The sequence below is a fragment of the Calliopsis andreniformis genome, chromosome 3 (assembly GCF_051401765.1).
Source record: "Calliopsis andreniformis isolate RMS-2024a chromosome 3, iyCalAndr_principal, whole genome shotgun sequence".
NCBI lineage: Eukaryota > Metazoa > Arthropoda > Insecta > Hymenoptera > Andrenidae > Calliopsis > Calliopsis andreniformis.
Genome location: NC_135064.1, coordinates 9,864,172 through 9,889,877, shown reverse-complemented (window position 1 = coordinate 9,889,877; position 25,706 = coordinate 9,864,172). Strand labels below are relative to the sequence as shown.

The following is a 25,706-nucleotide window of genomic DNA, read 5'->3' as shown; positions in this document are numbered from 1 at the left end:
ACAAAACTATTACAAGACAACTACAAAAGGAAACAAAACGTCCAACTTGAAGAAATGTTTAGAGCCTCGCTCTCACAATTCCTTGTGTACACAGACGACCAATAACTCACAAATCCGTTTCTGCAGGTAACTCTAGCCGAAACTATCGAATGATCCACGACCTCAAACTCACGGACATCGATCTGCTTCTGATATCACCGACGTCTAATCTCAGAATCAGCGTGACGTTGAATTGGAGCGGACGAAAGAGGCTCGCGCAAGGTGGAAGGTCGCGAACGAACGTCGATGAAGGGGATCTTCACCCTTGAGCAGGATTTAAAAGGGGGAACCGATGGCCTCGCCGCGAGGTAAGGCCGACGGAAGGACTGGCCAGGTAATGACCAAGAAATAGTCGGATCGGGAGTATCGTATAGTTGGTGGCTATATAAGTGACACTGTAACAGATCCTGGATTCAGTTAGACACGCACGGGAGATATAACTAGATCGTTCAGAACGAAGTTGCCGAGTGATAGGTGAGTGGAGGCGCAAAATATTGGACAGGGATCAAGGTGTGGTCGAAAATACCTGGTTGGGGGTGCACGGAGTACTTTTACGCAAATTTTTGTGGTCCGACGAAGGTGGCGATAAAACAGGATTAGACGAATTTTGGTTCAAACGTAGAAGGATAACGGCCTGCATGTTCGAGAGAAAGTCAGTTGCCTTGTTTCTGTAATCGTGAGCTTTGCTTGAAGTTTTCGTTTTATGAAACGGAAAGGGGATCATTTGAAGTGAGAGTTTTGCCCTGGGATATTTTGCAGAAATCGGAATTTAATTGAGGACTAAAAGCAATCGAAGGTGCAAAAGGTATTTTTGTACGAATTCTGTACAATTGACGACAATTAATCGTCTTTTGATTTGTCGAAGGTGTTAGAATACGTAACGCGTTGAATAAACGAAAGAAAGTTAATTTTATCTTTGCTTGTGCTTTAGCTGCATTTTTAAGTTTGTTCAGCGCTTTCGTTTTACGAAACGATCGAAGAATTCGAGTTTAAAGTTTCACTAACGAAAGTAGAGTCATTATTTTGCTTACAGAAAAATACCAATCTTTCTAAGTTTTAAATATCGCACATTTACTGCAGTAATGACATATCTTAAAAAGCAGTCGTTTTTGAGTTATTAGTATAAAAAAATAATTCTTGCAGTAAATGAAGATACTATCTCATTTCTCAGAAAATGATGATTTTTGTGTTATGTCATTACTGCAATAAATAAATACTATAAATATGTATTGTTCTGCTATTATGTAAGATTTTAAGTAAAATAGTTATAAAGAAAAGTTCTATTATGCAATCTTCTACCCGTTGCTACAATTAGAAAGTACTATAGATCACATGTATCTTTAAATAGTATGCATATAATTTAGCATCTATTACCTACTTACGAAAATCAGTTAAATTATGTACGGGAGATACCACATACATTAAAAATTGGTGTAAATTAAATGTAATGTTAAATATAAAAATTATATTGTTCAATTTAAACACATTTTATTTTAAGATTAAAAACAATTTTTTATTAAGTCTTGTGATACTATCTCTGCAATATAATTGTAATAAATATGAATTAACAGCGTGTATAATTAGCAGATAAAATTAGCGCAACAAAAATGTAATTTTTGTTAAGAACGTTCCATTTTGTAAAGAAAAAATTTCGAATTTTTTTCAGTTTTTAGTTAAAAAAATAAATTCGAAATTGTTAGATTGTATTTTAAAAATATTTTATTAATACACGGAGAAATCATGATGTAAATTTAGTTTTAAGAACATTTTTTATCTACGAAATTATATAATAAACAAATTCGATTTAAACAATTTCCAAGTCCCCACCTGAAGTGATAGTCAAAAATAAAAAAATTAACTCTTTTTCAGAATTTTATAAATATAAGGTTTATACAACATGAATGTAATTGTGTTCATTGTCTTTGTGGGAGTGTGTGCGGCTGCACCGCAATATTACGCTTCTTCTGGATTGATTTACCCGCATCCGGCCAATTTATTAAATTCAGCGATAGAGGATACTTTGCCTAATGAATTGCGAAACGATTTTTACAAAAATCCTATTATCGCAGCTAAACTCGCCAAAGAGTCGTGGTTCTTTAATAAAGAAATGCAGGTAAAGTTTTGCTATATTTATAACAATTTTCTGTTGAGAACCTCTTATTATTTGAAAAACTTAAGTATATGTAATTTATATTAAGTTATCAATATTGTAAATTATAAAACAGTAGAGGTATTAGAAATGTAGAGTGGGGTTTTTAAAGGTTTGCAAAACAGATGAAGATAAAATAGAGTAACATTTATATTTTCAAATTATGCATGAATTTCATAGAGAATTTAAAGATTTAAATTTTAACCAAACGCAAATCTATGTTAATGAGAAACTAATTACTTAAACTAAAAACAAAACTAATTCAAATGGACATTTGTATTTATTTATGTAGATGTGTTATCTTTTACACATTTATTCAAAGATATTATGTATTTATAGAAATGTTTGCTTTAATTAGTTTTGTTCTTAGTTTAAATAATTAATTTCTCATTAACATAGATTTGTATTTGAGAAAATTTAAATCTATGAAATTCATGCATAAATTTAAAGTTGATCTGATATTTGAAATAAGTTTTTTTAATTTTGTCAAATGATGTAAATTTTTTCATATTTGAATTTGAGAGAAACTTCACCAATGCAAACAATCTAAAGTATATAAAGTGTACTCTTTGCTTTGTTTCTTTCATCTATTTCTTTTGTATTGAGTACGTACTATTTGTATGCAATATTCTTTGTATTTGGATACAAAATTTTAGATTTCTTAATTTAGATACATAAACAGAAAATTGTAAAGAAATTTACAGCTATAAATATTCATAATGCCCCATTCATTTATTATTACTAATATACACATGGCTGATTGAAATAATAATAAATTAACCATGTGAATATCATTAATTATAACCTTTAATTATAGGTAATCGATCGTGAAACAGATAAGATTCCACGAGAAAAGATATTCAATGTTCTTCACAGTGCAGGATTAGTACGAAAATAAATTAGAATAAAAAATATCCAAGTAGTTGATTCACTGACCTCATGTAACAGCCCTTTTATTTGTCTCTTCATCTTCATGCTACAAGACTGAATGAACTGTATTTATGTACCAAATACAATATACCTAGTGTTTTACTTTACTTCTGCGTCTATAAAAATATAAAATGTAAATGATTGAAGGTTTATCAATTTTCTGCGCGCGCTATTTGAATGAGCACCTGAAAGTTCGGACTTCGGACGTTACATAAACACACACACACACGCAGTTCACCAACACACATGATCTCAATCGTATGTATATGTATATTCTCCAATAGAGAATTTGTTTTCATATTTTTTCATACATTCCGATCATTTAAATAAATTCATCCTAAATTACCGCCAAGAAAATATAAAAATTTCAATGACCATTTAAAAATAGTAGCTCACAATTTGTGCAAGCACTTTATTTAAAAATAAATAAATATTAAATGAGTCGTTTCGTTGTATTTTTCAATTACAATGCATACAAATTTTACACGTGTCATAATTGGAAAATACTCATTAAATTTAAAAAATCTTACGCTCGTTTTATTTACACTTAAGTGGTTTACGTTTCTCATGCGATTCCAAAATGATATCCACGATAGATATCTCTTCGCCCATTACATAACGTGACTTTCGATGAATGCTGTAATGCGTATTTGTGTGCAAAGTATTGTGTATCTTTTCTAAATAATAATCTATTTGATTCGCATATAGCACACCTTTACTTTCATACCGCAATACGTGTGGATAATAACATTCGATCAAACGATTGAGATATCGCGCTATGTTTACATCACCTAGTATTTGGCGCATTCCTGGTAACTCCATTATTGGATCAATTCCAATTTCTTTCCAAATGATTGTTAAATGCAATTCAGCATCTTGCTGTTTATTTTGATACTCCGAGCAAAAAGTCGATAAATCACTCGGAAATTGCTGAATACTAGAATGTACGTATGTTGCCACGAATATATTAATGCATGACTTTACAAGGCTAAAGAAGTGTTCTAAAAACTTAATTGGATATTTCGGATCACAGAATATAATTAATTTTTGCTTCTCAAACTTTCCCTGATGTTTAATCGCGCAAGACTTATTCTCGTGCTTCTCCTCTTGTCGATCCGACGACTTTTGTTTCTGATCCACCAGGTTCTTTTTGTGCAGAGGAACATAACTGGTCCTAGTACATAAATATTTAAACTGTTATGTAATAATAAATGAACAATGTTAATTATCAATATTAAATAAATTTGACACGAAATTTTTATCTTATAAAACTGTATTAATGTAAATAAATATCTTAATATAAATACCTGAATAAGAAAGATATTTACTTGTTTAAGCGACAGATAGGACTTTTATAAACCATTTCCATATCCACTTTTGGCCCAACTAAATCTCGTATATTGTTTATTCCATATTTAATCATAGTTGGCCTGTAAAAAATGCACTTGATTATTAGATATTTTATATAATAATAAACTTAGGTATTTAAAGATTCTAAAGTACCTTTCTAGGGATAATCCCCAGGCAATTACATTCACATTCTCAGGTAACCCCATAGGTAATAACATTTCTGGTCGGAACATTCCACTGTTACCGATCTCTATCCATTTATTTAAGCCATTATGGAAGCAGAAAATTTCCATGCTCGGTTCCGTATATGGATTATATGCAGGTTTGAACTGTAGCTGCGTAATACCAAGTTTTTTGAAAAATTCGTACAGGATTCCTATTAGGTCACCTAACGTAAGATTATAATCAGCGACTACACCTTCAATTTGATGGAATTCCGCGAGATGCGTAGCATCCAAAGTTTCATTGCGAAACACTCTATCAATACTGAAGTATTTTACTGGTTTAAATTCACCCTGAAAGATTTACAAATCTTGTTAAACATTGTGTTGTTCAAATATTTTTATAATAAAAGATAAACCTTCAGAAGAGATTACCTCCTGCATAAGGTTGTAAAGCATTCTAGCACTGACAGCAGTGGTATGAGTACGAAGAAGATTTTTTTGAGCTTCTTCTATTTTCCAATCATAACGGTAGCCTATAGATCCATAGCCTCCTTCGCTATGAACTTTCTTTACTTTTTCCAAATATTTCATTGGGAAACTTGTACTGCAGGATGGTTCTAGAATATAAATTTTAAGTCATTTACCTTAATATATTAATATATATTAATTGTTATATTCAAATTAATAAAAGAAATACCAGATATAAAAAAGGTGTCATGAGCATCTCTAGCTGGATGCTGCTGAGGTTGAAATAAAGCATCAAAGTTCCAGAAAGAACTTTCCACAAAATTATTTGTTGGCATTTCTGTGAATCTAAAAGATAAATGAGAAAAATAAAATTCATTGTGCATATTCATCATAATTTTAAAAAGCTGTTTATATTACATACCCCATTTCAAGGAAAATCTTCCTAAATTCAGTTCTAACTTTCAGCAAAGGATGTAAGTGACCTACATCAAGAGTAGCACCAAGGGCTGAAAAATTGTATGGCTTAAATTTTTTTGTTTGCCAGGCACCATTTACCAATAAGTCAGCAGTTAATTCTGTTTCTAATTTTTCAACTTTTGTTGTAAAATTTGGTCCTTTCTCCAATTGTACAAATTTAACAACTCTGCCAATAGAAAAATTATCTATGTATATACTTGTTACATTGGTTTACAATAAAAATATAAAATTATTTTCATTAACAACTCTATACAAAATTTACTACATCTACACGTAACTTACACTTCTTGAATGAGTTTCCTTTTCTTATAGTCATTTCTAAGACGATCAGTCAAATTTGTGAGATCCTTTAAATGAGCTTGTGTAACATCTGTAATGGATGGTACTTTCTTTTTTACAATAACTGTACCACTTGTCTTATCAATTTCTATCCAACCAGATGATAATGCTTTAGAAAATCCAATTTTTGCGAATGGTACAGATTGCATAATTTCTGACTGGGCAATTCCACCATTAGGAATAGCGTTGTAAACAGCCGCTTCATGACTTCCATAATTTACTACGTGTTGTCCCTCGGATGTTAGTTCCCACTTTCTCTCTGTTACTTGTTTAGTTGTGATCAACTATGAAAGAGGAGAAACTTTAAATCTACTTGATATTAAGAATGCTATCCTACACAATCTTACATTTTAAAGGTTATAGTAACGCTAAAAATTTGTTCATTTATTTTATTATATGTTTGTACATAAAATATTAGAAAAATATATATATGTAAAAAATAACGACTCTTAATATACATTTAATAACTGATCATTTATAAATCTTAAATAATTGCATCAGAAATGTTTCAATAAACTTACATCACCAATTGCTTCCAGACTTTTAATAGCTCCAATTATTTTTTGATGATTCTCTTTAAAAATGTCTGCCAATTTAACAGAATTTACTTCCCCGTGTTTATCCAAGTAATCCAAAATTTGATCACTCAGTTGTTTTGCCATGTTTCAAACTACAGTATTTTATGACACAGCCGGTATAAAAACCACGTGAACCCACGCGACAGTCATCCCACAGTAATTGACGATTACCGACTCTAATATAAGTTTGACGATTTTCTTTAGAAAAATCATTCCTTGAATTTTTTAATAAATTCTGAATACAAAAATATACATAAACATAAGTTCTCACATTGTTAAAATTTTAAATATCAATCCTTTCAACATGTAGGTAGGAATAGAATCATGTACTCATAAGTTCGAATTTAACTAATTTCAGTATTCTAATTTAATGTGGTTTTAATAGTTTCAATATTTTACAACTAATTTAAGAAATAAATAACATAAATTAGAATTTTAGAAATATTTTAAGAAACAAAAACAGTAACTTCACATAGTTATATTTTAAAAGGGTAATTCTGGACCTTCATAAGACAATTTTATAGCCAAACACTAAATATCTAAGAAAAAGATTTTCATTAGTTTTTATATATTTTATTCACATAAAGAATACAAATTACTTCAGTGGAATAAATCTTGAGGAATGGGTAGCACCAATACCAGGTCTACCGTGCTTTACAGGTTTGTAAGTAACAGAAAATTCTCCCAAGTAATGGCCAATCATTTCTGGTTTGATTTCCACCTGATTGAATGTTTTGCCATTGTAAACACCAACGATAGAACCAACCATCTCTGGTACAATGATCATGTTGCGCAAATGAGTTTTAACAATTTCTGGCTTTTCGTTTGGTGGTGTTTCTTTCTTTGCTTTACGCAGCTTTTTCACAAGTGCCATAGACTTTCGCTTCAAGCCATGAGAAAACCTCCTACGAGCACGAGCATGCATCAACACCATAAGCTGCTCACTGAAATAAATAATTGCATACATGAAATGCATTGCTGAAATTTCACATTTGACTGGTAATAGGTAATACATGCAATCATTTCTTGCAACTGTATCTTTTTAGCCAGTTGGGCGAATGACAGTGCCTAATTTTATGTGAAAGACACTCACTTTGGCATATCCAAGAGTTGATCGAGGTCAACTCCCCGAAAGGTGAACTTTCGGAAAGTCCTCTTCTTTTTGAGAGTTTCCTCTGCCTGAAAATCATTCATAATAATTATTAAAAGGTTATGTGTACAAACGAAACTTATGTTACTTATACGGTAATATTGCGTTTTTAAGTTACGAAAAAGTAGACCAATTCATAAACATCTATTCATATATATCTTTTATAAGGGATGAAAAAGATTTTACTGGATATTTTCGTTTCATTTATAACACGTACCTCGGCCATGTTTTCACTTGATGGGAGAAACGACAACAAGAAACAGCAACTCTTCCTTCTCGCAGAAGTCAATTCTGGCACTAACTAAATATTGTTAGATGTGTAATACGCATGTTCCTTTTGCCAAACGTTAAATATTACTTGTTGTAAAGCCACCTTATTCTGTATGCATATATTTTTCCACGATATCAACTGATAATGATATTAACTACTTTATATTTCGTTAGATTAAAAAAATACTGCAACAATGTACTAATTTTTTTAACTACGTAGCATTTATATTTCATTGTTCACTTTATGTATACTTCAATTTATAGTGCCGTGAAATACTTTCTAGCTGTTATTTCATTAAAAAATTGTTATTAAATCTTTCGTTAAGAAACTATTTAGAAAATATGATTTATAACAAGCACACATTGAGCTGGACTTCTAATATTTCGAATGTCCCACTGTGCCGTCATTTTACTTTTTTAGTTCCTCTAACAGCTATGCAGATAAAGTGGCGCTAAATCTTATTCACGTTGCGGTATAATAATGCAATGTGTGCTTCAGGATCAGAATCAGAATAGTGGTAGTGGTGTTTTAGCACGTTCTTATTGGGCTCGAACAACATTAAGTAAAATCAAGAATCCTCGACACAGGCACGTGCATTGGAAAATAATAATACTTTATATTACATGTAACGCGTGAAACAGTTTATTGGTAAAAATATGAAATACATATTAGTGACTGGTGGTGTGATAAGTGGAGTCGGCAAAGGTGTTATTGCCAGTTCTTTCGGAACTATAGTTAAGAATTGTGGCATTCATGTGACATCTATCAAGATAGATCCTTACATAAATATAGATGCTGGTACATTTTCACCTTACGAACACGGTACGCAATTATAATTCTATTTTTCCCAGCTCTTCCGCTGTGTTGACGAGATTGTGTGTTGCAAATAATTTCTCTTATAATTTAGAGAATTCATATAGCCATGTGGTGCATGAGCCATTTTACATACTATACTGCCGCGCACTTTTAAGATCACGTGTTCTTCCCTTCTACTACGATTGAATATGTTTTGAAATCGTTTATTTAAATTTCCATTTGTATGACGAATACGTCGATACTTACGGCTTGTTTTTGAATGAAATTGTTTTAAACCTCTAGATATATTTCAGTAATTTCACTATTGAATAAATTAAATTTTTGGTCCTTTAATATACTTAAATATTTATCTATCAGACACTTTATCTAATAAATAATCATTTTTGCAAGTTACCATATTACATATAAATAATATATATGTGAATCATACAATGTTTTGTGTGTAATAAAACATAACTAGTATAGTAAATGAGCATCTAGATAAACAATAATATTTTAAAATTATAAATAAAAAAGTATCTGTATACATTAGGCTATGTTTATTGAGGTATCAAAGATTTTTAGGATAATTTTTGTGAGTTACGTAAAAAAAATTAATCATTTCATTCATTATTCTTTTTTAAGGGGAAGTATATGTTTTGGATGATGGTGGAGAAGTTGATTTGGACCTTGGAAATTATGAACGGTTTTTGGATATCACTTTACACAAAGATAATAATATAACAACAGGAAAGATTTATCAACATGTAATATCAAAGGAAAGGCGTGGTGATTATTTAGGAAAAACTGTTCAAGGTATACATAATACAGAGTGGTCCTCTTGTTTAGGAACTCAAAGACTGCCATCACACAAACATTGCAGCAGGAAAGCACATAACAACACGGTGGGTCTCTTATATCATAATAGAATCCTGCTGCAATGTTTTCACAATGATAATGTTTTGAATTTCCTAGCAAGAGTGATCCTCCATATATACATATAAATTAGTTGCAAGAAGAGAACACAATAATTCTTAACTGTAGTTTCATTAATATAAAGTTTAATTAATTGTTTGAACTTTGAATTTAGTAATACCACACATAACGGATGCCATTCAAGAATGGGTTGAAAGAGTTGCAAACCAGTCTGTGACACAAGATGGTGATAAACCAGATGTAATATATTTTTATATTACTAATTATAAAACTTAGGTATATACAAGTTGCATTTAATAGTATTAGTTATTCTAATCTATATTTTGTTAAATTACAGGTTTGTATTATCGAATTGGGAGGTACAATAGGAGATATCGAAGGAATGCCATTTGTAGAAGCCTTTAGACAGTTTCAATTTAGAGTTAAAAAAGAAAACTTCTGCTGTGCTCACGTTTCTTTAGTGCCACAAGTATGAAGCTGTTTTTATTAAACAATTCTCTCTTGATGTTATAAGCCTTGACATTGAACACATGCCAAATACCAAGTTAGCTTGTTTTTAGTCTACAGAATTATATAATTCAATTATTATTGAAACCCTTTAAACACAACTTAAAAAGTAAATGGACTTACGAAAATGTATTCATTGTAATGTATTTTGTTTTTAGCCACGATCTACAGGAGAACCGAAAACAAAACCAACTCAATCCAGCGTAAGGGAATTACGCGGATTGGGTTTGTCTCCTGATCTCATAGTTTGTAGATCTGAGAAACCTATAGGTGACAGTGTAAAAGAGAAAATTTCGAATTTCTGTCATGTTGCTCCGGAACAGGTAAAGTTTCTTCGTGTTGTTAACTTTCTTTCTATTTTAGTTTACAAGTTAATTACAAAGAAATTGGAAATTAAAATTTTACAGGTCATCACTATACATGACTTGTCTTCTATATATCGGGTACCCTTGTTAATGGAATCTCAAGGCGTTATTGAATTTTTGAATGATAGACTACAATTAAATATTGGAATGCCACGTCCACGATGTTTCATGAGAAAATGGAGAGACTTGGCAGATCGTATTGACCATTTGCGAAAGGAAGTAAATATTGCACTGGTAGGAAAATATACGAAACTGGAAGATTCTTATGCATCAGTTACGAAAGCACTACAGCATGCATGCGTTCAAGTTGGCTACAAACTCAACTTAACAGTAAAGTATTAAACATACTTTCTCTTATAGCCTATAAAATAATAATTACTGTTATAATTATGTGATTGTAATTTTAGTATATAGAAGCTGATAATTTAGAACAATCCACAAAAATGACAGATCCTGTGTTATACCATGAAGCATGGCAACTTCTCTGTAAAAGCAAGTAAGTTATTTTAAAACACTTACCGGTTCATATTTTTCCTCTAAGTTTGATTATGTCATTTCTTATATATATAGCGGTGTGATAGTACCAGGAGGTTTTGGTAAAAGAGGAATTTTAGGGAAAATGGAGGCATGCAAATGGTGTAGAGCAAATGATAAACCTTTCCTTGGTATTTGTTTGGGACTACAAGTAGCGGTTATCGAATTTGCAAGAAATGTGTTAGGCTTGGAGAGTGCACATAGTACAGAAATTGATCCAGACACAGAGCATCCTCTTGTCATTGACATGCCTGAACATAATTCAGGTCAAATGGGTGGAACTATGAGACTCGGAAAAAGGCGTACTCGATTTACAAAAAATAATTCTGTTATAAGTTAGTACGCATATTCTTACTAAATATAAATGATTCTGTTATTTATGTTATATTTATGAGAATGATATAATGTTTTAAATATACAGAACAATTATATGGTAACGTGGACTTCATCGAAGAAAGGCATAGACATAGGTATGAAATTAGTCCTAGGTATATCAATGATTTGGAAGAAGCAGGACTGAAATTCGTAGGTAAATACACCAGTATTAATTTTCAAATTACAAGTAATATACAAGGTGTCCCAAAAATAGCTGGACAAACTTTGGCTTCGTTTGTTTACTCTTCCTAGGGATGAAACAAGAAATTTTTGAAAATGATTCCTTTGTGCAATAATACACGCTTTGCATTAACGTTTCAGAGACTGTCGAAAATGTTCAAAATGCAGCATCTCGTAAAAGAAGGGTTTCCACAGACCTATGTTTACATGATTTTTTTTTAATTCTTAGGAAGAGTAGAATACATTATCAAAATTTAACCACCTATTCTGAAACACCTTATATATTTATATTTATATAAATGCAATAATATACATGAGTTTTTACACGTACTTTAATTTGTTCACTAGGGCATGATGAAGATAATCTCCGAATGGAAATAGCAGAATTAGAAGGACATGCTTATTACGTTGCCACACAATTCCACCCAGAATATTTATCTAGACCATTGAAACCCTCACCCCCATTCCTAGGACTGATTTTAGCTAGTGTTGGTAAATTAAAATACTATTTAGCCCGAGGTTGTCGACTTTCACCTTACCAAGCTAGTGATAATGAATCAGGTAATGAATGAACAATTTTTTTGTCTTATGATATTACATTGTTAGTGTAATACACAGCTTTTATTATTTTTTATGATAGATAATGAATATATAGTGGACTCAGTGATAACGCAACACATGAGTGATGCAAGTAGAAGTGGTAGCACTACATCTGGTACTAACGATTAACTAAAGATATTAAATACTTATAGATTCACGTTTCCATGGGAGTTATTTTAACGATGTATAGTAAAATGATAAAAACTAATTTGAGAAAAAAATATAGTTTACATATATGTACATGTATATACATGTTATATTACTATATTATATATATACATATAATATCAATTTTATAATATAGTTTTGAATTTTACTATATGTATGTGCATAAAACTTTTGTATCAGACAAATCAAAAATTTAAATATTTGTAAGCTTTGTGAAAAGCATTACAAATCAGACTGTCGTGGTAATCAAAAGCTAATGATAGCATTAATTTACAGAACTCACTTCTATGAAACCAGTTGAACGCTTAATGAAATCTCATTCAATATCACAATTCTGATTTAGTTTTACGTTATTTATTTATAACCGAAATTTATTCGCTAACGCATACCATTTTTTACTGTCATCTCAATTGTTATTGTTTATCTACAGTGTGTTCAAATGTATGTATAAATATATAATTTCAGTTTAAGAAGTAATTGTAATTTAAATATATTAGACATCTACTATTTTAATTGATAGATATATTTTAAATGTTTTATTAGTGAAATTAGACTTTTTTACATTCTATGTGAAAATAAAAGTTTATCATTGTTTTATAAATCCTTGATTTTGTTGTTAAATAATTTTTTCCTTACATAAATACGTAGATTTAATGTGTTCTAAAAAATTGGATAATTTTGTGAAGATATTTCAGGGAATTATTATTACATAATCATAATCACGATTTTTATTTTTATTGAGCAGCACATGCGTTCTGCTAAATACAGTATATAAAATATACACTGGCATGTTATAATAAACATTTTCTCCGTATAAAAATGATATATGTACACTCTCACTGTTACACATACGGTATACTATTGATTATTACACTAATCTAATGTTAAGTTATAGCAGTGACGTATAGTATTACAATTAGAAGAAAATAAAATATCTGTAATACAGTAATAAAACAATGTAAACAAAATAAATACAAAAGAAAAAAAAATAAAATGCACTTTGGACGGTAAGCATTACAAATAATACTGAGAACACTTCTCGTTAAAGGGAAACTTAAGTATTTTACACGCAGCCTGTGGCTTTTGAAAATATTGGTTTTCATATGTACAAGGCTTTTAAATTTGAACTCAATATATAGTTACTCAAATTTTACGAAAATGTGTTATCAGATCAATTATTTACTAAAATTGAATAATTACCTCTTTTGAAAAGTACAATGCAAAATAAACGACTATTTAGCATGTTCTACTATCCTGCTGTTATGTTATCTAGATCATAAAAGTACAATAAATACTTATGCACCTCACAATCTAATATAACAATTTTTAATTAAATTTGTCCTTCTACTACTTATATTTAATAATGTACTAGCTATACGGCGTTAAAAACTACATATTAAATTAAATGTAAAAAAGAAACAGTAATGTTACAGATAATACAAATATAATGAGATTTTTTACCCTAAGAAGTAAAACACTAGTATACATACATATATATGTATATATATACTATATAAATATATAAAAGATATTTTTCAATTATTCAAACAATGGTATTATCTTTTTATTTTGTCATGTAATACTTTAATTATTAGCTATGATAGTACGTTATTTTTCTTAGCGGCGATACAAATAGTAATTACATACAAATTGCTTCGTTATAAGATAGTCAGTGCTTTATCTTTTAAGGAAAATTTCATTATTTTTGTACCAGTGTGGTATTAGTCGTTACAAGAGATCTTAAGTAACCTCCCTAACATTTTATACAGAGTCTTTCGTAGTCATTATTAAATTGAAACAATAAAAATGTATCTTCTTATTGTTCTTCTTCCTATGACATCTTTCATATGACACTTCAAAGTGCACTTAAAAAGCATACTTTTATCTATAAATATATTCTAGAGTCGATATAATATAGTGTTGATTTTATAGTCTTAAATAAACCATTCTTTTTTCTTTTGAACTTGATGGCCAGTAGCAGAATGAACCACAGCTGAATCGGGGTCTAACGCTATCTCAGCACCCTTGTCTTCCTGCGTTAAGTATTCACCCTTATGTCTCGACATGTATCTTCCTATAAGTACTGCCATTATCACTAAAGCTATGATAATGATGGCCAACACGCTACCAAGGATCGCTGTATCAGTTTCGTTGTAAGCAGCTCGGACTTTTTCTTCGTCTACTTGCGGCGGCGGTCGAGTTTCGATGACATCTGGCGGATGTGTAATCGGTTCTACTCCACAGAAGTCTTCAGTAAGAGGTGTACCGAAGGAACGAACATTTGCAGGCCCATCCTCTTGGAACAATAATTTTAAAGGATATATATCATCAAATTCCACTCTCGATATACAACCGGCAAATCCTTCTGTCATAGATTCATTTTTTCCAATGTACATGTACTGAATATTGTTGAACTGTGCATCTGCAGAAGTTTTAATATTAAAATGAAACTCTTTTGGTTCATAATTATCGACTTGCAGCACAAGAGTCGCTCCTGAGTTCTTTCTGCCCACTCTAACGTCATGGTATTGTCCGAGGCCAAAGTGTTTATTAGGGAATATGACTTCTTGCCTTTCAAACCCAAAATCAAAAATAACGCGCAAATGTCCACTGTTAGACACCGTGATCGTCATATATTCTCCTGTGATATTTGAAAATAAACCAAGCAAAAATCCTTTGGGATTTGTCGTTGTGAAACCCACTCGAATTTTTTCAGAAATCGTCGACCGCCAGCTACCCATAAAGTCGTATTTTATCATTGAACTGGAACGCATATTTACACCAATTTCTGCAATGAAATAATTATATAAACACTTAAATGTACGTTGAGTTTGAGAATCAATCTACAAAAAGCAAAAAACGTACCATCTGCACAGATTGGACCCTTGAACGCAGTCCAACGACAGTCACATGAGTATCCATCGTATCTTTCATGACATGTACCATTGTTCAAACATGGATTACTTTCGCATTTGCCCATGCAACCTTCAGTAATACCATACAGGCCTTGTCGTGCGTAACTTCTGAGATCTTGTAATTGACCATTCAATAGAAGCGCTCTGATACAACCAACGTAACCATCTCTATAGTCTGTTGTAGCACCAACCACAAGATCTGATGTAAGATGAAGCGCTCGTACTGGTCCTGGAGGTTCTCTAACTTCATTCTTCAATGCTCCATCTACTACAATTCTAGCTTCTTTACGATTTCTTTCAACTGATACAGAGTGCCATCTATTATCTGCTAATCTGTAAGAGGTTTGCACACTGACAGTGATAGGACCACCGCCAGCTAAGTATTGGAACTGAATTTGATTTCCACTGTTTATAGAGATTTTTATGTAGTCTGTAGGCCCTTTACTGTGAATTATGACAGCATTGTCAATCGTTGTTTTAAATTCGAAAAAGATATCACCACTGTGACCGATATCGAAGGTTGGTAAGTTGATGGTAGCGTCAACAATACGGAATGTTACTACATTCTTGAATAAATCTACAATAAAATAAAATGTTTGATTACGTTATATTGGGTGAGAACGTATTTTTAGCATTATACAGGGTGGTGCATGTAGCTGAAGCTACTTCGAGTACACTATAAGCAGTAATTTTAGCGAAAAATGTTTCAGGCAGAAGTTGAATAGTCACGTGGGAAGCATAATTTGACGTAATTAATGTTTTTTGTAAATATATACATAAAGGACATGAAGTTTAAGTTAATTATTTTAGATGGAATCATATATACATTTTTTGTGATGCAGCTCGTAATTCTGTACATAAAAGTATAAACCTATTTGCCAAAAAACTAGTAGTTTAGAAAATATTTTAACTTTAAGTATGCAAGTTGACATAACCATTCAACTTCTGTCGGAAACATTTTTCACTGAAATTACTACTTATGTCGTCATCGAAATAGTTTCAGTTACGTGTCCCACTCTATATAGAGTAGGATATCTTGTCTGTACAAAAAATGTAACTACAAAATTTGTGCGAGGGAATTAGTCATTGATAATAAATACACAATAAAATATTATACTAAGTACTGTTACTTTGATATTATAATAGCTAATATACAGGGTGTTCATCATAATAGTCTTCACGATTTCATAGGTACATATGATAAATGGATAAAAAAAATATTACCTATTTTCATATCTTACCTGATCTTACCTTGGCGGTCAACCAAGGTAAATCAGAACCTTATAAACAATTTAAAATAAATTAAACTTTCTTGTTCACATGCAAAACGTTAATGAAACTTTCTGAACTTACCATCACCCTCGCAAATAAGCGGTCCAAGCATGTAACGACCTTCCTTTTCGTCAACTGGTGTGCCAGTATCACCAAATCGTAATTGTTTAACAGGAAGATGTTCTTTTTCGGTAATATCACCACTATCTTCAAGAAGACCCTCTAAATCAGCATCACAGTTGCACCATTTAGTGGGATCTGCACAATTCCCAAGTATTCCACATTCGCACTTTCGTGATCCTGGCAAAGCTCCACCCCAGTAATCCATTTTCTGATTATTTCTACTAACCCACCACGAATTTGGTTTGAAATAATCTCCTTGTGGTACTGAAATCATAAAAATATTTTCAGTTATATACAATGAAATTCGTTTCTTGGTATATAATAGTAAATCGTAATTCGTAATTATGTTCTTAACTTGTGGTAACTTAAATGGTAAGGGACTATATAAGTACCTGGCGAATTAAACAGTTTAGAACGAACACATTCGTAACTAATTCTTTGTCTGCAATTCGTTGATCTATTTAAAAGAGCTTCGATTTGATCCATGTCTGCATCATAGATAATATCTTGAACGAAACTGCCTGGCTCTTGGAATCCATCAACAGGCGTTACACGTTCATTATTATGCTGCACGACAGTTCTTACACGGCCATCAGTAAAAAATTCACAAACAACAGGGAATGGTTTCAGGGGGCCACTGCCATCTACATCTATTTTAATATCTGCTCGTTGATTGACTGAGTTTATGTTTTTATATGCCTCGCATGAAAGAGGATTTAATGCTGCAAGAAACATAATGGAATTTTATTAAAATCAAATACAGAAACAGTAAATAATTGATATCTACTTACATGTATGACATACTGCTCCCGTGTAGCCAGTATTGGTACAATCGCAGAAGAATTCATCTGAATTTTGACGACAAATGCCAGAGTGTTTACATGGATTGGGATTACAACGATCCATCATTTGACAAGCATCAAACACGATTTCGTTTTTACAGCAATACTCTTCTTCTTTCCAGTCAGTTGGTAACTTGTAATTACCATCGATACTTATCATCCGCATGCAGCCAACGAAACCGCGGTTACTTTCTATTCCTGTCATGCCACCAACTAAATACACTGGACCCGTTGTCATATCCAACATTCGTTTGGTTCTCATAGGCGTTCCATCAACGTTCAAGATAAGGCTGTTTTTAGATATCGTTAAAATAACTTGATGCCACTTGCCATCATTGAATTTCTCATCAAAATTATCTAAAATAACTTGTGGATTTCCTTTCGTTTGAATATCAACTTTTAGTTTACCCTCTTCTAAAAATAACTATGAAGGGAAAAATATTAATACACTTCATAAGAATAGGAATGGGTCGAAACTTAATTTATAACTTCTCGAAATTTGAATTCGACACTTCGTAAGATTTTGAAATTCTCGAGTCTTTTGGAACTGGAAACATTTTTTGGGTTTCAAAAAGTTTCGATCTTTCGACATTTTGAGAAAGCCATCTCCAAATAAAAAGAAAAGTTATTTCTTAGAAAGAAATGTACAAACCTTTACATAACCAGGCGATGTAAATTGGTGATACAAAATTATTCCCTTATCTTCATACGTTCTGAATGTGAGAGAGATATTCATCGAGGATATTCCTTCGTACCCTTTTAGTCTAGCGTACGATCCTTGCGTCAAAAATGTAACAGGAATAATAGGTGGTTCTGGACAACTATAAATTGTATTTACTTTGTAATATCTTAAATTCTCGCCAGTAACTTCTGTTTCTTTTAAATCGTGAATAATGCTTGTGGAATTTAAATAAAAGTTTTCTATACATCCTGTGAAGTTTTGATTAACTACTAATCCGTCTTGTTTATTAGGTACACCACCTATGTAAAGCTAGTAAGGATGATCAAATATTAGTCAACATTATATATTTAAGTACATATACCGCCTTATGCGATACGCATTTTGTAACTACTTACAGCTCTATTTAAATCCAGTCTGTGAAACTCTCCTTTTATTCTTCCCTTAATTAATACTCTATCTACAGAAAATGATATATTTTTCCTATTACGAGATATTAGAACATCGTGCCACATATTGTCATCCAAAAGGCTTCCTACAGATAAACTCGTCATAATACCAGAACCAAGGTCAATATTTAGTAACATTCTGTTATCTCTCAGTTGCAAGGCTATGTAATCTCCTTGCGTGCCACGCGAATACATCAAAACACCATCAGCATTATTTGTTTTAAAACGAAAGCGTATAAAATGTCTATCGGTTTCTATTGGTTCTCTTAGTAGGTCATATCGTAAGAGAGACGATCCATTGAAAGAAAGAACATCAGACACTATAATAAAAAAAGAAACCAATTAGAAATATCGATAACTTCAAGGATTAAAAAAATTTATGTATCCTCTTACCATAATTGCATCCATATAATTCTATTCTCAACGCTATTCTATCTCGCCATCGAGTTGGATTTATTCGAACCCATTGTGCAATGATTGGTACCTCGAATTTGTTAAGTTTTATCGTGTCCCCATCTATGTTGCCTTTGAACATCTGTTGAATACAAAATACAGTAAAGAATCTCTTTTTGTGTAACTTTAAATATGCCATAATCACTTTGAAATTAATTACAAAATTTTTTATTCAAAATATTCAGTAATAAAACCTTGGTTAGTATGCAAATTCGCTGTAAATACAACAAAAATATTTGAGATTTTAATATGTTGTAATGGATGAAAATTAATTAAAAATTATTTGATATTTGACATGCTTTCATTGATATGTTAGTATAGCATTGTTTAGTGTAAGTGCAAAAGCATAAAAGCAAATATTGCATGAAGTAAAGGAAAAGTATAAAAAAACTGATTTAAGTTACTGAATCTTTTCATAAGTAAATTTTTTTCACTTTTATTATTTAAAAATATATGCCCACCAGAAGCAATAATAAGTGTAAAGGAGATTTATATTGATTTACTACATTTATGCCTCCACCAGTAAAAGAATTATTACATATTGAGTAATTTCTCCCACTGAAACTATAGACGTTTTATAAGAATTATAATTTTTTATTGTATAAAAAGAGTAGAAATACTTTTTTCATTTTGTACAGTATGTACAACATGTATGACATATCACATATTAATAATATTTTTGTGAATATATTGCATATTCGAAGAGAAAAGCAGATATTTCAAAGAAGTTCTACGTTTTTTCTTTTTATAATCAATATCTCTATTAATACCTCATCTACGCCATCCTGGCTCTCATAACTGGCCCAGGCTTGCCCATCATCAGAGTATTGGACAATGTACTCTGTCACATACTCGTTAGTATGAGCACGACCTCGTGTGGCAATGCTGCGTATCTCATATCTGTCGCCCAGTTCCACAGTAAGGTGTTGGTCATAACTGCTAAGCTCTGGTGACCACGTAGAACCTCCTGCAAAGCCCAGCCCCATGTCCATGTGTAAAAGGGAGAGAGTAGAAGCAAAGCAAGTAGAAAGAAGAAAGTGTTACAAATAAATAATGGTAAATAATGATTATTATTTAGATTCTCATTTCTTTCAAAACGAATCCTTCAGTATCTGTAGCACATTTACGATAGTATTTAGGTACAAATTCATTCTTCAACTTTTTATATGAAGCTTTTAAATAAAAATTATTTCAGTGTTTGTAAAGGAATTTCTACCTATGTAAATGTGTTTTAATTTGGACAATTTAATCAAATATAATCTCTGTATATGTTAAAAATATTATAAAGAATAAAAAAGCATTGTAGAAGTATATATGTGTGCAAACATGCAAGCATACCTACTCATTAACTCTAACAATAATTTAATTGTAAAGTTATTCATAGCTATGATCATGCAAAAGCACTTAGGATTGATAAGATGTTAAACCTGAACCATAATTTCTATAAACTAACGTAAATGCTGTAAGTTATATTAATTACCAAATACAGGTACCTTTCTAACAAATCCCCTCATGGATTATGGCTATGTTAGCACAGACACTGATTCAAAAAGTGTAGATCAGTTTACCTTAACATTACCATCTTCTTCTTTGAATTCAACGTAGTCCAGGCCATTTGTACCATAACTGATACCATATTCCATAACATACTCATTTTGTACTGCTCGCCCCTGGGTCGCCACAGCTGTGATGTTCATTACTTGACCCAGGTCGATTACAAGGTACTGACCAAAGTCTGAGCTGCTAGCCGTCCATGCGTTTCCGCCTACGCCACAACATATACGCATGCATGCAACTCAAAATGAACATAAGGAAGCAGTCGTATTTAACAAGATAGAACAATCAGAGGATTAAATCACTACTATAATCATTGTATAATTAACATAAGATTAGTTCATGTATACAATAACAATTTTTGAAAGATTCATTACTATTAAAGGGTAAAGTTTTTCAAGTAAATTGTTAAGTACTTACGTTAATCAGAATTGAATTGCTCAGGCAATAAATTTAAGATCTCTTCAGTTTTATTTTCAGAATTGTATTGCAATAGATGGAAGCAATAAATTTAAAAAGAATGAAATATATATGTAAGAAAAGCTACAAGATCATGTTATTTTTCAAATAATCCATTTCCCAAGCAAAAGAATGAGAAAGTGTAACATTTATCACAGGTTTGTGTATTGTATGTATTTGAAATATAAACACTTTATGTCATATTAAAATATAAAGTTATTGGCTTTAAAAGAAATTTACATTCTAGATACTTTTTAGTATTTAAGAGCACGCATAATATATAACTATAAATTATAATAAGTAGGAAAAATAAAATTTATACAAATATTTTTTATTAGTTTATTATACCCACTGACTGAATCTATATAGAATCGTTATATCTGTACATCTTCAAAAATATAACAATGTATATAAAAAATCTTACAAATCAGACAGTTCACACATTTATGGATGCTCCTCTTTCTTAAAATAATTTTCTGCATACTTGGAATCTAATGGAAATAGTGGAATAGTATTTGCAAAGAGTTTTTCACTATTTATTATTTCAAAGATATTATTTTGTGATTGAACTGCCACTTTAGTTTTTGGTAATGCTACAGCAACACAATGTTGTGAATCTAATAAACTTTCCTCAAATAACCAATCCTGTATTGAGCCATTTATGTATAAAATTGTATCAGTTATTATAGAATTCGTAAGAAGTTTTGATTTTGTTTTGAAATTAATGCTTTTCAAGTCAATTGTAATGCCTGTACCTATAGCTTTTACATAACTTTCTTTTAATGCCCAATGTCTGCAAAACATACTAATTTGTTCTGAATTTATAGGTGATTTTTTTATTTCATCCCATTCAGAAGATGAAAAATTTCTATTCATTATGCGAAAAAATTCAGATAATGATTTACCACCTGTATATTCAAGTTTCATAATGTCTACACCTAACTTTATATCTCTTGTCTCGCCTGCTAGTACTGTATAATCACCTTGATGAGATACGTTAAAACTTATACCTAGAGAAACATCTTTTACAGTGGGTTTATTATTTTTGTCTCTTGCAAATACTATCATATTGTAAGGAATATGACCATACTCGTTAACAAACTTCCTCATCATTAATCTGCCTACAAGAGAAGCCCTAATGTCCTTACGAAAGACGAATCTGCCTAATCTTTCTTTCTCCTCTAATTGTACACAAGAAATCGCATATGCAAAGTCCTTTTCGCTTGGAGTCCATTCTCTCCAATTGAATGCCCAACGAATACTTTGAAACATTTTTTCAATGTTAACTTTATCCATTAATTGAATATGTCTGTTATAACACTGCTTTCTAAAAGATCATGTCTTTAAAAAAAAACCAGGCTATTCTTTAGCATCCACCTGAAGCAAATAGATAAGACAATATTACTTTCTTAATTGTGTATCAAATATTTTTATTTAAGAATTGTATTCATAAAACTTATTATTTGATATTATTTCTTGTTTAATAGGAACATAATTTTATATTGTTTTAGCAAAAAGACTTTTTAGAAAAGTATTGATTTGATTAATAATCTAAACAAAAATAAAAAAATTCTGGTAAATCAGATGTACAGAATAACTAAGCAATGAGTCAGTGAATTCAATTCACCCAATCCAGAGATAAAGTTCTTTTAATTAGAACATATGTGTGGGTGTATGTAAGATCATTGCCTGGTGAACACATTACAACTGCCTCGATGACACATATATCTTAATTCAGAGACACAAATACATACAAAATAATATATCATACACTACCTGTGTTATTATTAAATATAATTGTAAATGTAGGCAAAGAAAAATTTTAACAAGTATATAGATGATCTCATAGATACTTTTCCAAATTATATTAACGTAAAAATAGCAAGCAACAAACTACCAATAGTAGAATATTTCTATACTGTTACAGAAAACAGTAATACATGAGGTATCATTAAATAAAGTATTCCTATGTAAAGTGCGATACAGAATTTGCAGGATATTAAAAAAGAAGTTTACCGTTGAGTCTGGCATTGTTTGGCCCTCTTTCAGGCAATGATGAAGTGGCTGTTAAATGAGCTCTGTCCAAAAGTGGTTCATTACATTCGTCATCTAATTAAAAAATATAAAAACTGTTAGTAACAGACTTTGCAAAGAATAGTATTCAGTATCGATTGAAACGTTTTTCTAGCTTTTAGACACATTCTTTTTTATTTTCTGATTTAATATAAAATAAATATTGATTTATTAATTTAATCAAGTAGTTTTATGTAACAATTGCAAGACAACATGGTTTGTTGTACCTCCACTACAGTGTAGCAAATTCACAATCATACTGTATTAAAATTATATATAAGCTAAAGTTTTAATCTTCAGCTATGACAAAACATGTAATTATATTTAAAATTATGATTTGTTCGTTTCTTAATCATTCCGTTACATATTAACTACGCCATGTTGTGGAATGGGCTTGGCTGCATTGAATCACCTCAATGAAGGATGATCGTAGCGAAAAGGTGTTGTATATCCGGCAACAGAGATATACTTACATGCAAAAGTAAATGAATTACTTGCAATTGCGAACACAAGCACAAAACACTTAATAGTACTCATCGTATCATTGCCCTTTTAGAGTGCAACACACGGACAACGTACTCTCGAAGGGGACGCGTCGTCAAAACTGTTACTAAATTCTCATCAGTTGTATTACTGTTACACACACACAGAGGAAAAGGTAGCCTTGCCCTACCCCATCTCTCTGTATATATGATATGTGCGTGAGACATAACACACAGTCACGATACATCTCCCTTTAAGTCGGTAAAGTAGAAAAATTGGAAGAATGGAGTATGTCGATAAAGTTGATCATTTCAATGAAATCGATAAACTTCGATAGGCATCGAAAAATAAAAAAAGAATTTAATGAATATTTGTCACAGGACCAAGTAAGTACATTATTTTACAATTAATGATAAATCACGTTTTTAGGCTAAATCATTCTTTTAGTGACAGTTAAAAAATGAAAAGTGGTTCTATGTAGAAATTCTGTGTAGAAAATCTGTGTGGTGTATGTAAGGTGCATATATCAATTATTTACTAATGTGTAATCGGGTTTAATAATTATTAGCGTTGTCGTTTGCTTCGTGTTACTATTTTTATCTTCCGCTACTTTTTCGATATTTCAGTTTTTTTTTAACGATTGTTTATTAGAAATTTATTGAATATTTCAAGAAAATAATTTTAAAAAGAAATTTCGTTTAGTATTAATTAATAGGTTATATATTTATTTGTGGCAACAAAGAGTAGGTAAAATTCACGCATATATGGATAGTTTTATTATTTTGAATCTACTGAATCGTCAGTGATCATAAGCATTGATACGGATTTTTATAGTTAGTTTTATATATAGTTTTTATAGTTAGATTTCTACGAAGCATCAAGATTATTTACATTTTACAGCAGTACATTTTTCTAGCAGTATTTATATTAAATTTGTTTTGTATTTTATTTTGTTTACCAATTTATCTTTAATGAATCAACTAACTTGCATTTATATGCTGTTTTTAATGCTAATACGAACAGAACATAGAAAGCAAGCAATTGAATCTATAGATATATAATATATTCAAGGCATAGTCACGTGATTGCTACTATGCGTTGCGCACGCACTTTCTTGCGCACGCACTCTCTTGCGCACGCACTCTCATGCGCACGCACTCTCTTGCGCACGCACGCAGTTTTTCGCGCTCATTTATAGACCAAGATCGTTTCTCGGTTCTCATTTATTTTTTCATAGAATAAACGTTCCTTGTAGTCTCGACGTTCCGCTTTTTGTGTTTTCGTGTAGTCTTTGTTTACTGTGAGATGGAAGACGAAGCTTTGAAGCAAAGGTACATAGATACATCATTTTTATAAGCAGATCACACAGTAATAATGTTTACAGTTTTTGTCATTGAATATAATTTTATATGCTAGCATACGACGGGAGTGTTTAGTTACGGGTGAGGGAAGAATGGCAAATAACGAAATTGCGTTAGAGTCTTCATTTATTAACTATAAGCATTTAAAGAAAACAGTGACTATTATAGTCACTGACGAAAGGACCACTCGCGTCGTAATTATGATATAATTCGATAACTCGACCTGAACAGTCACTATGATAATTCATGAGCTTCGTGCTGAAAATACTGTTATTCGATTTTGTACCAAGCGAATCAAGTAAAGTTTGAAGTGAATTTTAAACGTAGAATTGCATTTTCGTTATTTCGTTACATTTTGACGTTTAAAATTATCCTTTAAATTTCTTTCCCTTTTAGCTGACTAATCTTTATAAGTCAACAGATATTTCATTTTATATGCAGTAACAAAACAAAACTGGAAGTAAAATTGTATTTTTTTTTTCAGGGAACTTGTTGCAATGTGGTCATGTAGAATCAAATCAATGAATTATTCGTCCGACTGAACTTTAGGGCGCGTTAATAGTCCTTTATTTTTATCCTTTTTTTGTTTTTGCGAGAAAGTGACGATGTATCAGCATTTTCGAGTCGTGAAGGAAAATTCAACAGTTTGCAACTTCGAGTGTTGGAAC

General features: G+C 31.2%; 6 protein-coding genes across 12 annotated transcripts; 2 read left to right on the top strand and 4 right to left on the bottom strand.

Annotated features, from left to right (window-relative positions):
• Window positions 1-257: 257 nt before the first annotated feature.
• On the top strand, window positions 258-3,102 carry LOC143177232 (uncharacterized). Of its 3 annotated transcripts, none has more exons than XM_076375085.1 (4): window positions 258-373; window positions 444-513; window positions 1,909-2,152; window positions 3,006-3,102. In XM_076375085.1, the coding sequence occupies exons 3-4, from the start codon at window positions 1,937-1,939 to the stop codon at window positions 3,084-3,086; spliced, it is 297 nt and encodes a 98-aa protein (XP_076231200.1). In that variant the 5' UTR covers window positions 258-373; window positions 444-513; window positions 1,909-1,936; the 3' UTR covers window positions 3,087-3,102. The 3 variants fall into 3 exon arrangements, with proteins under 3 accessions (XP_076231200.1, XP_076231199.1, XP_076231198.1); XM_076375084.1 differs by lacking the exons at window positions 258-373; window positions 444-513 and adding exons at window positions 520-691; window positions 799-844; XM_076375083.1 differs by lacking the exons at window positions 258-373; window positions 444-513 and adding an exon at window positions 520-844.
• Window positions 3,103-3,114: 12 nt separating this feature from the next.
• Alpha-phers (phenylalanine--tRNA ligase alpha subunit) lies at window positions 3,115-6,636 on the bottom strand. 2 transcript variants are annotated; one of them, XM_076375081.1, is made up of 8 exons: window positions 6,438-6,636; window positions 5,860-6,200; window positions 5,522-5,743; window positions 5,330-5,445; window positions 5,065-5,249; window positions 4,622-4,983; window positions 4,447-4,548; window positions 3,115-4,292 (listed from the first exon to the last, which is right to left on the bottom strand). In XM_076375081.1, the coding sequence occupies exons 1-8, from the start codon at window positions 6,576-6,578 to the stop codon at window positions 3,656-3,658; spliced, it is 2,106 nt and encodes a 701-aa protein (XP_076231196.1). In that variant the 5' UTR covers window positions 6,579-6,636; the 3' UTR covers window positions 3,115-3,655. The 2 variants fall into 2 exon arrangements, with proteins under 2 accessions (XP_076231196.1, XP_076231197.1); XM_076375082.1 differs by having other exon boundaries at window positions 4,154-4,292; window positions 4,426-4,548.
• Window positions 6,637-7,045: 409 nt separating this feature from the next.
• Rps15 (ribosomal protein S15) lies at window positions 7,046-7,983 on the bottom strand. Of its 2 annotated transcripts, XM_076393063.1 has the most exons (3): window positions 7,862-7,983; window positions 7,588-7,673; window positions 7,046-7,438 (listed from the first exon to the last, which is right to left on the bottom strand). In XM_076393063.1, the coding sequence occupies exons 1-3, from the start codon at window positions 7,868-7,870 to the stop codon at window positions 7,090-7,092; spliced, it is 444 nt and encodes a 147-aa protein (XP_076249178.1). In that variant the 5' UTR covers window positions 7,871-7,983; the 3' UTR covers window positions 7,046-7,089. The 2 variants fall into 2 exon arrangements, with proteins under 2 accessions (XP_076249178.1, XP_076249177.1); XM_076393062.1 differs by lacking the exon at window positions 7,862-7,983 and having other exon boundaries at window positions 7,588-7,688.
• A 342-nt stretch (window positions 7,984-8,325) lies between these two features.
• Window positions 8,326-12,983, top strand: Ctps (CTP synthase). The gene is made up of 11 exons (XM_076375409.1): window positions 8,326-8,737; window positions 9,356-9,526; window positions 9,801-9,886; window positions 9,984-10,115; window positions 10,312-10,476; window positions 10,561-10,848; window positions 10,926-11,014; window positions 11,089-11,387; window positions 11,474-11,581; window positions 11,956-12,168; window positions 12,248-12,983. The coding sequence occupies exons 1-11, from the start codon at window positions 8,572-8,574 to the stop codon at window positions 12,334-12,336; spliced, it is 1,806 nt and encodes a 601-aa protein (XP_076231524.1). The 5' UTR covers window positions 8,326-8,571; the 3' UTR covers window positions 12,337-12,983.
• Window positions 12,984-13,094: 111 nt separating this feature from the next.
• On the bottom strand, window positions 13,095-23,798 carry Nrx-iv (neurexin-4). Of its 3 annotated transcripts, none has more exons than XM_076375406.1 (11): window positions 23,668-23,798; window positions 23,138-23,230; window positions 20,677-20,873; window positions 19,049-19,190; window positions 18,605-18,975; window positions 18,180-18,518; window positions 17,477-17,951; window positions 17,078-17,407; window positions 16,644-16,949; window positions 15,241-15,867; window positions 13,095-15,163 (listed from the first exon to the last, which is right to left on the bottom strand). In XM_076375406.1, the coding sequence occupies exons 1-11, from the start codon at window positions 23,729-23,731 to the stop codon at window positions 14,310-14,312; spliced, it is 3,798 nt and encodes a 1,265-aa protein (XP_076231521.1). In that variant the 5' UTR covers window positions 23,732-23,798; the 3' UTR covers window positions 13,095-14,309. The 3 variants fall into 3 exon arrangements, with proteins under 3 accessions (XP_076231521.1, XP_076231522.1, XP_076231523.1); XM_076375407.1 differs by lacking the exon at window positions 20,677-20,873 and adding an exon at window positions 19,879-20,075; XM_076375408.1 differs by lacking the exon at window positions 23,668-23,798 and adding an exon at window positions 23,422-23,557.
• LOC143177485 (L-aminoadipate-semialdehyde dehydrogenase-phosphopantetheinyl transferase) lies at window positions 21,462-23,712 on the bottom strand. Its single transcript, XM_076375411.1, has 3 exons — window positions 23,668-23,712; window positions 23,138-23,230; window positions 21,462-22,498 (listed from the first exon to the last, which is right to left on the bottom strand). The coding sequence occupies exon 3, from the start codon at window positions 22,415-22,417 to the stop codon at window positions 21,566-21,568; it is 852 nt and encodes a 283-aa protein (XP_076231526.1). The 5' UTR covers window positions 22,418-22,498; window positions 23,138-23,230; window positions 23,668-23,712; the 3' UTR covers window positions 21,462-21,565.
• Window positions 23,799-25,706: the final 1,908 nt, after the last annotated feature.

What these genes read in the sequence shown, in the direction of transcription:
- Ctps (XM_076375409.1), top strand. Translation starts at nt 8,572, where the DNA reads ATGAAATACATATTAGTGACTGGTGGTGTGATAAGTGGAGTCGGCAAA. An exon ending in ATTTTCACCTTACGAACACG is followed by an intron (nt 8,738 to 9,355) that starts GTACGCAATTAT and finishes TTCTTTTTTAAG; the next exon opens with GGGAAGTATATGTTTTGGAT. An exon ending in AAAAAATAATTCTGTTATAA is followed by an intron (nt 11,388 to 11,473) that starts GTTAGTACGCAT and finishes TTAAATATACAG; the next exon opens with AACAATTATATGGTAACGTG.
- LOC143177232 (XM_076375085.1), top strand. Translation starts at nt 1,937, where the DNA reads ATGAATGTAATTGTGTTCATTGTCTTTGTGGGAGTGTGTGCGGCTGCA. An exon ending in TCTTTAATAAAGAAATGCAG is followed by an intron (nt 2,153 to 3,005) that starts GTAAAGTTTTGC and finishes CTTTAATTATAG; the next exon opens with GTAATCGATCGTGAAACAGA.
- Rps15 (XM_076393062.1), bottom strand. Translation starts at nt 7,688, where the DNA reads ATGAATGATTTTCAGGCAGAGGAAACTCTCAAAAAGAAGAGGACTTTC. An exon ending in CAACTCTTGGATATGCCAAA is followed by an intron (nt 7,439 to 7,587) that starts GTGAGTGTCTTT and finishes TATTTATTTCAG; the next exon opens with TGAGCAGCTTATGGTGTTGA.
- Alpha-phers (XM_076375081.1), bottom strand. Translation starts at nt 6,578, where the DNA reads ATGGCAAAACAACTGAGTGATCAAATTTTGGATTACTTGGATAAACAC. An exon ending in TGGGGATTATCCCTAGAAAG is followed by an intron (nt 4,549 to 4,621) that starts GTACTTTAGAAT and finishes CATTTTTTACAG; the next exon opens with GCCAACTATGATTAAATATG. An exon ending in CCTATCTGTCGCTTAAACAA is followed by an intron (nt 4,293 to 4,446) that starts GTAAATATCTTT and finishes TTTATGTACTAG; the next exon opens with GACCAGTTATGTTCCTCTGC.
- Nrx-iv (XM_076375406.1), bottom strand. Translation starts at nt 23,731, where the DNA reads ATGAGTACTATTAAGTGTTTTGTGCTTGTGTTCGCAATTGCAAGTAAT. An exon ending in AAGAAGATGGTAATGTTAAG is followed by an intron (nt 19,191 to 20,676) that starts GTAAACTGATCT and finishes TGTATTCAACAG; the next exon opens with ATGTTCAAAGGCAACATAGA. An exon ending in TAAACTGTTTAATTCGCCAG is followed by an intron (nt 16,950 to 17,077) that starts GTACTTATATAG and finishes TTATGATTTCAG; the next exon opens with TACCACAAGGAGATTATTTC.
- LOC143177485 (XM_076375411.1), bottom strand. Translation starts at nt 22,417, where the DNA reads ATGGATAAAGTTAACATTGAAAAAATGTTTCAAAGTATTCGTTGGGCA.